Raw genomic sequence first — 9,458 nt, forward strand, 5'->3', positions numbered from 1 at the left:
ACAGGCTGATATTATTAAACTCATTGAATTGAGTCTGAGATGGACTTCATTTCCCCATAGCAGCCCTAACTGTGCTGTGCTTTGCATTGTTAGCTAGAGAGGTGTTGATAACACACCAGTGTTTTGGCTACTGCTGAGCAAGGCTGGCACAGCATCAGCACTGTCTCTTGACATTCCTTCTCCCCCATATTGATGGTAAGATCCTGGGAGGGGACATGACCCAGACAGCTGACCCAAACCAACCAAAGGTATACTCCATATCATGTGACACCAGCTCAGATGTAAAAGCTAATGGAAACAGAGAATAAACCTTGTCATTTTCCGCTTTGTTTCTGTGCATTCCAACTTTTGCTTTAGTAAACTGCCTTATCTCAATCTATGAGTCATTTCTCACCTTACTCCTTCTCCCCTGTCCAGCTGGGAAGGGGAGTGATAGAGCAGCCTGGTGGGCATCTGGCATCCAGCCAAGGTCAACCCACCACACTCATTTTAAAAACTTTTGCTTTGCTTGTATAGATTCAGCTGTGACTAAATAACATTCAACTAGGCAAGTAGGGAAAAAATGTATAAGAAAAACTTCCAGCAATGTATTACAACACAAGACATCCTGTCAAAGTGCTATTAATATACATTTTGCACACTCAAGAATCTCAGCACTTTCTTTCCTTGATCCTGTTTAACAACAGAGAATGAAAGTGCTGAAAATTAAGAAATACTTTGCAACAAACATAATCCCTGCTGTGATGCTCTAAATAAAAAATCAGGAACACAAAATTAAAAGCTAACAGATGATTAAAAATTAACTCCAGGTAACATCTTTTTAAAGACAAAAATAGGAAATACAGAATAAAGGCATAGGAGGCTTGAAGTTATGAACAATTGTTAAAAAGCTAAGTCCAGAATCAGTAAGTAGTGAAAACATTAACGTCTGTGTGGATCTACGTAATGACAAGGTCTTCCAAATATAAGACACTGTCAACGTGAATGAACAGCATTGTCATTTCTGCAATTGGTAAACTCATCTTTCAAGACACAATTTTTTAATGTTCCCTGCTACGGAAGGCAAGCAGCTGTATTCAATGGGAACCTGTGATTCTGGATTCTGTAGTTGTGGTTCTAAACCAGAAATACCTAAGCAAGGTCTGATATACAAAGCACTGTATATCAGAACCGGGAACCGGGCACCTTTAATAATGGTGTTGAGTCTTAACATTCATGCAAAAAAACACTAGATGAGATATTAAAATCACAAAGACTATTTTGGTGTTTTAGTAGGAAAACCCAAATAATGGCAGTAGTAGCCTAAATTTCAATTACAGCAGCCATTCAAACAGAAGTGTTACTCAAACAAAACAAATGTAATCAGTTCAGACAATAATGTTTCACAATCCTTAAAATACATAAAGCTAAAAACATAATCCACCCTAATACAGTTAGAATGCAACTGTGAATAATAGAACTGTCACAGTAAGAGCTCCCAACAGTACTTTTCCCAACCCTGAATCAGGGTTTCTGTCCCTTTCTACAGCTACCTAGGCTGGAGCTTTCAAAGGGGAAGCTAAAAATTCTACAAAAACAGAGGGTAAAAAATTTGACAAAACCTACAGAACTCGGAGGGGTTTTTTCCCCATTCCTTACAAATTTGAGATTTAGCATGAAATTCTATTAATGCTCCAGATTTGAAGACCTGTGAGTTACTAATCTGCAATACATATCTCTTTCCACATGAAGTTCTATCATATTTTCACGTCTCTAAGAAAACTCAGTTGTTTTCTTATATGTTTACCAACACATGCATAAACTTGTAACTTTGGTCTTTCAACACATAACATAGAGGCAAATATTAAAGTCTTCCAGTCTTTAGAGGTAGAGTTCAGTTCCCATCACTTTCTAATAGGTCGAGGCACCCCATCTGCTGGTGGAAATGTTACTCTAGAGAATCACGCCCCTGAGTTGATAACTGATAATTTTTTCAACTCAACCACTTGATAACTGTTTGAGGTTTTTCAAATGCAGCGATATACAAAAAAATCAGATCTTTGAAATACTTTCAAAGAAAACTATGAAGTCCTCTAAAACAGTCCATTCATTCCTAAATATGCAAAACATTTATACAAAATGCTTTGGATGATCTTCCCTGACTCTAGGCTATGCTTCAGTCAACAGAAACTGCAGACATCGACTCATTTACTGTAAATATTTTAGTATGATTTACATTGATTCATAAAGATGATGTTAAAATGTACATTGGTTAACCTGAGAGAACATAAATGGAAGACTGTTCTTTTCTTCTGATTTAAACAGGATAAGCACACACACTTAAAAAGTAAAAAACCATATAATCAGTTTCACATACACATTTTAGATACTTATCTGTGGGATATTAATGACAGCCATAGTAATTTACATGGGACAAAAAAATTAAAATCACTAAAGTAAGGTAACTAAAGCAAGTGCCTCTTCTTTCTCTGTGCCAAAGGGGGGGGGGGGGGTTAGGGATGAAAATTTAAGAGGAAAACATTTAAGCACACAAGAACAGATAAAATATACAAAACTGGCTAAACACTACACAAATTGCATACAACTGTAGATCTCTGATTTAAGCACAAACTATCACAGTCAGATCAACTTAGATAGAACTCTCAATTCTGAGAAATCTTCACTAATATTGGACTCTTCAAAGGATAAATATCTTAATTAATAGGCTGAATGTAAGGACTGAATCCAAGACATTTACACATAAAACTATTCAGTCACAGTTATTCATATGACTAACTCAAAGTACAGAGTTTTGAGGCTCTGGATTGCCTACTGTCTCTGATCATATAGGGATTTTAGACTTCTAACTGTGCTTTGAGTTTTACCTTAATCAAATGTTGAAAGTAAATAGTGCAAACATCCTGATTGTCTGCATATTCCCATCAGAGGTAAAGAAGACATGCATCCACTGTCTGGACTTAAACTAGCAATTCCAAGCAGGTGTTGTGGGAAGAAAACAACAAAAAAGGTAAGCTGTGGGAAGTTAAAGGACGAGGGGGAAAAGACAAGTACATCTGCATTTTCAATCAGTTGTTTTATGCTTATACCAGAAAATGGGCAACTTCAGGCAGCAGTAGACTGCAAATAAATCCCCAAAAGATAAAGCACTGCTGTGACAGTCACCAGGGATTTATGGGCTCATGATCCCAGAAAGTGAGGGGAATTGGGCTCCCAACATCCCGGCAATCCTCGATGCCACCGCGCCCTCTGCTGGCCCGGATGGTCTGTGTGTGACAGCGCAATAATTAAAAGGTTCACCAGGAAAGAATAGTAAGAAGCATCCATAGATACCTCTCTACAGGCTACCTTTAAAAATATAGAAGTGTGTTTTCATATACTGCTTAACAGTCACATTATTACTTCAGTAAATTTTTTTACACTCGTGTGCTCTGAAGCATTGACAACATTAATATATTCTATTTATATTGAATTTCCAAGGTTTGGGGAACCTAAAGCAGTTAGATTTCTTTAAAAACCAGCCTTACTGGTTAATGACTGCTTCCAAGCAGGGGTGGTAACACTACTTTACAAAAACAATCTTTCTTTCTGCTTAGAATACACAACAGACATGCCATTATTTTCATTTTTTAATAGTTTTACATTGCAATAACAACTTTGATTTTAGATTGTTTTATATTCAACACATACATAATTTCACTCAATAAAATGAGGTTATATTGTGTTACAACTTCAGACAAAATGTCAAACATATCAAAATTCAGAGGTGGTGTAAAATAGTTTTGTACAATCCAAATTTAAATTCCCGCTTACCAAAAACATCCGTCAGCACTTTTTTTCCTCCAAGTTAATGTTTAAGACGAAGAGGTTAAAAAAGCTGGGAAAAGATGGAGGAATTCTATCTTTCCTAAGACTTTGATGGTTTGATACATTATGCTGACTACAGAACCAGGGAAGTCATTATAAACTTAAGAAATAAAAGATAAACAACTAGGAAGAGAAAATTTTATGCATGCTATAGATCCGGAGTTTTCTTTTCTGTGACCACCAAGTGCTTTAGCAGACATCTGGAGACAAAAGCAAAAACTCTGTCCAAGATTCAAGAGCATTGCTGCTTCAAAGATGCAAAGGTAGCATATATTTCACAGGGCCCCATGGCAAAACTCAGGAAAGAGGAAAGGAAAGACAAAAACTCTAAGATAAGAAAAAAGTGTTAAAAAAACCAAACTAAATGAAATTCCATTCTCCACTAAAAATTAAACAGTAAAATAGTTAAAGAAAAAATTCTCAATTTGAATAAGAGAATTTAAGGCTATTTTTTCCTACATTAAATCGGAATTCAAATTCAGTTTAAGTTCTCTCCTTTGGTTTTAGAAGTATGCTGGTGCAATGGGTGTTGTTCTGTTTGGTCTCTGTTTAGTAGCATTTACTTGAAGTCCTAAATTTTAGAAGCAAGTTTTAAAATAATCGTGGCTGCTACGGTAAATACATCTTAGATGCAACAAAGCATGCCTTCCACCAGAAAGGACACTTGCTGTATGCTCTTATCAAAACTATGTTCCTGTGTAAAACCATTGCAGAGGACTATTATTTGAACCCAGAGGTGCAAATAGCCCTATGTCTGGGAAAGCATACATATACAATACTTTTATTATCCATTTTAAAAATAAAAGACTCATTGGACTGACTAAATTAACAAATAAAACATTAAAACTAGAAGGAAAATACACTTTGAGTATTGGAGCAATTAACCCTTGAAACAAATTTAAAGTGTAAAGACTCCTTAGATCACAACAAGAAACCTCTCTGGGATGCAAGACTTAATTGTCACACTAGTTCAGATGGAAAATCCATCTGACCTCCTCCAGCAGTAGTCATGTAGGCCTGTCAGAAAAGTTCCTCAAAATATTATTCCAGTGTCGGCAGTCAGTTGTTTACTGACTTTGGGAAGGATCTGTATGCAGACCATAGTGTTTATGGCCATTGTGACAAAACACTGGTACAGATCATGAGAAATGACCTAGTAGAAACCTAACTTTCTAAGGTCTAAAACACTCACATGACTAATTCAAAAAAACCCCGAAACAATATACCAAATTCCAAAGTAATGGAACTAACTGTGGGTATAGTGAAGAATTAGGCTGCAAGTTCATAATAGAGTCTTATACTTCAAAGCATCTCCTTGAATTCTGAATACATTGGAACTGTTAAAACACACACAGGCAAGGATGTTATTTCCAGAAGAGCATTCTTTAATACAGTATTTTTAAGTTTGATGATTGGGCCACAAAACATCTTGTTTTACATTACCTTGACTGTTTTGTCCATAGAAGCTGAGAGAAGCATGTGACTCTGTTCCCGTACAGGACACCACTGGATTTCATTGACAGGGCCACTGTGTTTAGACATATAAAATATTAAGCTTTTGGGGACTTCAGTTGATTTATATTTGGATCCCAAATACGGCTTAATTAATTCAGAGATCTTTCTCGAAGTCTGCTCTCCCAATACACCCAGTTTAACATCACAATCTGAGCTACCTCTCTGATCAGGTTCCTTTGTTTCAGGCGTACTGGAACTTTCTTGACGCAATCGTTTGGGGATATATGGTCTAATTCCTTTTATGGTAGTAGCACTGTCTTTATGTATCCTCTTCTGGGAAACGCCATTTCCAGAGTTTGCTGAAGAGTTTGAGGTCTGTTCATAGTTTCTGTAAGGCATAGATAATGCAGCATGGCCAGGGTATGCCCTCCTAGAATAAGGAGATGTCAAGTCAGTGTTATTATTCTGTGCATAAAGCTCAGGGGGATCTTCGCAAACAGTGCTTGTGCCAGAACTGCCACTGTTCTCCGTAGGGTGCATTTCATATGTAGATTTTGTACCCAAACTACCAGGTGCAAAGTGCTGACCACAACTCACAGAAGACCTCTGAGAGCTTATTTGTGTGCCAAAAGCTTGGGGGACTTCAGTCTTCTCAGTTTCTGTCTCAGAGTCTGAATCTTCATAAGCAACCAGTGACGAACTCATTATGGCTACACACAGCAGACTCCAGAGATCTCAGTGCTGCAATCCTCCAAAATTATGATCTAAAATAAAGAATTGATTATTCAGAGCACAATTCATTAAAGAGTCTACAATATGAGTAACTTAGGGATGTAAACATGCCTTTCTTAACAAAAAACATCAAACTTTTATCAATGGCATTTATTCCTCTATTAAAACACATCTGTACCTTCAATTACACAACACCATTTGCCTCCAAGCCCTTTGCATACATTTTTAATGCACTGCAGAAGAGTATTTGCATACCATAAAACAATGAAAAAGAGTATGAAAAGGAAAACAATCTTGCAATATAAATAATGCAAATCACTTTACCTTACTTGCAGTATTACTTCTCCTCACACAAAAGTAATTAATTATGTAGTGGTTTGGTAGGTACATTTATAAGAATACAAATACTACAACTATTTTGGAGTCAGCCTGACAATATCTATTTCTTAACAGTACAGAGGACTTGAAAGAAGTGTGTTGGGGTTCAACTGGCAACTAAAAGAGTGAACACATTTTTGACCCATTCAGCAGTTGTCGCAGTATGAGGAAATTTTCCAACCATATCCATTGAGTAAGTTCCACACAGCCTTTAGTTTTACACAACAGACATAACAGAAACTACACCAAATTCACTATTTGCATTTACATACAGAAAAATAAGACCACAGATGCCTTTACTGTGGAATAAGGTTTTTCAGTGCATCTGTGAGAAAAATCTCATGCTGAGGCTGCATATGTAACATGCTGAATAACTCACCCTCATAATAATCCCACCAGGATTCTTCCAGTAATTTGGATTGAGCATGTGGAATATAGAGTTAACTACATTCAAACAATTGATGTGTCTGCAAAGTAATATTTCAACCTCTGCTGTTTATAGGCAGAAAGTACTGCCGAGATCAATCAAATGGGACATTTTATTTCTGCTTTGTTTCCTTGCCCAGCTGTTAGCACTCATTATGCTGAAGAGATTTAATCCACAACACTTTCAGAGCAGCTACTGAAATTCTTGGTTTATGACAGTAAAGGAACTGCCCTCAAAAGCATCTTGATGAAAAAGAGAGTGATGCATGAAAGTCAGTATCTTTGTAAGCATTTGCAGAATTGATGCCACAAATGTAAGTCCTACAAATTCTCCTGCAGGAGTAGTGCTCTGGAACTTGTAAAGATTATTCATTTAACTTCAGAATTAAACCTATTTGAACTAAAATAACTATGTTTCACTGAACCTACAGAAGTGTTACATGACAGGCTATTATATTCTGTATCCTGTTATGAAATTTCCAAGCACAGATCCAGAGCAGAAGTACACACATTCATCATCACATATCCTTTCCAAGACAGGTGATCAAAACATTTAACTGGAACAAGGTGACCAACATTTTAGCACATAAAAGCAACAAGATCTCCCTCTAGAGGACATTTTGTCCTTATCTGAAGTTTAAGATAGCTATAAGTGTCAGCAAAGAAGAGCAAGGGAAAATTCTTTTTTTAGTAATACAGCTACATTTATTACAATAACATTTCATTTAAACAGTGTCAAGGAAAAAATAAGTAGCATATCAAGTAAACTTAACTAAAAAATCAATTCAAAAACGGTAAATTGAAGGTTTTAGCAGTAAATTGAAACATCAAATAAATAGCAGCTTTGAATAACTGTATTGAGTGGTTACTGTTTATACTGCAGTGCTAAAAACAGGGCCCAGCCAAATGCACCATTTCCAAAGAACAAATACAGTAAGAAGTTGACCTCTGGCTAAAAGCTATAAACTAAGATACACAAGTGGATTGCGTTAGACTTGCAAAGCTACTTTATTTGTTTTAACACAAAAAACCTCAAGCTGAGATTCAGAAGTAAGTGCACCATAGTGCCGGGCAAACACCAGGTTAAAAACATTTCCCATGAGATACTGGAAAGAAACTGTCCCATTACATCTGGCCAGCACAAATCCATCCCACCACACACATCACCCATAGGAGTCAGTACTTTTGTAAAACCAAAGCACTTCTCTCATCTAAAGACTTCCCATCAACATCTGCTTTTAAAGCAACACCACCCAAAGTTTCTTACCTTGTGCTAACTAAAGAAAAACGGGGGGAGGGGGGAGATGGAAACCACAAGGTACTTGATCAGAAACACTGTAACTAGACTGTGAATTTATTAACGATATACGATTTACAATGTGTTGAGCTAATAATTAGAGAAGTTTATAGAATTTCAGTTTTAATTTCCACACGGCTAATTTCCCTGAACACATTGAACCAAGGAGCGTTCAGTCTGTCACGCACAACGCCCCACACCCACTGAGCGATCGCGGATGCTGTGACACGGGAGCAGAGGCAGCACCGCAGGTCCCTCCCGCCGGCCCCGGTGCGGTCACACGGGAGGCACCGCCGCCCCCTCCGGGCTGCTCCCTCCCTCCCGATGCCCCACGGCCCCCCGAGGGGAAGAACAAAGTACCGGAGAGGGCCCAGCGGAAGCCACAAAGATGATGAGGGGTCTGAAGCGTCTCCCTTATGAGGAGAGACTGCAGGAGATGGGCCTTTTTAGTCTGGAGACTGAGAGAGGATCTCGTTAACGCACATAAATATCTCAAAGGTGGGTTCCAAGAGGATGGTGTCAGGCTCTTTTCAGTGGTGCCCAGAGACAGGGCGAGGAGCAATGGCCATAAAACACAAGAACTTTCATCTCAACACGAGGAAGAACTTCTTTACATTGAGGGTGGCAGAGCACTGGAACAGGCTGCCCGGGGAGGTCGTGGAGTCTCCCTCTCCGGAGACATTCCAAAGCCACTTGCACGCGTTCCTGCGTCACCTGCTCAGGTGACCCTGCCTTGGCGGGGGGGACTGGACTGGATGATCTCCAGAAATCCCTTCCAGCCGTAACGACTCTGTGCTTCCGTGAACACCACCCGGCCCCCCCACCCCACCCCGGTGTCCCCGGAGCAGCCCTGCCCGAGGCAGCGGGTCTGGGCACCGAGGCCGCCTCCTTGCGCTCTCCCGTGGAGTCGTAACCTCTGCACACACGCGCGCGCCCGCTCTCCCCGCAGCCCCGGGCGCCGAGGCCACTCGTGGGGCCGGGAGAGCCCGATATCGGGACAGCTCCATCCCGGTACCGCTCCGGGCAGGAACAGCTCCCGTCCCCGTGGGACCCTCCGCTCCCGCCGCCGCCGCGCCCACAACTCACCTGAAGGGCCGCCGCCGCGCAGCTTTTAAAGGCGCGCCGGGTGGAAACAAGGAGCCCCACTCAATCAGTTCCGAGCGCCGTATCCCCCACGCCAGGCCCGCTCGCTGGGAAGTGCGGGGGTGAAGCCGCGGCTCACTGAGCGCACAGGAGCCCTTCTTCCACCGCTGCGAGCGGCGGGGAGAGCTCTTCCTTGGGCTGGGGGCTGGAGGAGGACAGAGGG

At 40.1% G+C, this 9,458-nt stretch overlaps 1 protein-coding gene across 6 annotated transcripts in view; it reads right to left on the reverse strand.

Annotated features, from left to right (window-relative positions):
• The window catches only part of WDR25 (WD repeat domain 25), a 104,676-nt gene extending 95,340 nt beyond the window's left edge, over positions 1 to 9,336 (reverse strand). For 4 of the 6 annotated variants that reach the window (XM_051769583.1, XM_051769582.1, XM_051769579.1 and 1 more), the window contains exons 1-2: positions 9,239 to 9,336; positions 5,308 to 6,083 (exon numbers count right to left, since the gene is read on the reverse strand). In XM_051769583.1, the coding sequence (XP_051625543.1) occupies positions 5,308 to 6,024 (717 nt within the window). In that variant the 5' untranslated portion in view covers positions 6,025 to 6,083; positions 9,239 to 9,336. Of the gene's footprint in view, positions 1 to 5,307; positions 6,084 to 9,238 lie in introns of those variants that run through there. The other 2 variants (XM_051769581.1, XM_051769580.1) reach the window with 2 other exon arrangements.
• Between the last annotated feature and the right edge of the window lie 122 nt (positions 9,337 to 9,458).

This window comes from Manacus candei, unplaced genomic scaffold, assembly GCF_025592945.1.
Source record: "Manacus candei isolate 608988 ecotype Guabito, Panama unplaced genomic scaffold, ASM2559294v1 h1tg000109l, whole genome shotgun sequence".
In the NCBI taxonomy this organism is placed as follows: Eukaryota; Metazoa; Chordata; class Aves; order Passeriformes; family Pipridae; genus Manacus; species Manacus candei.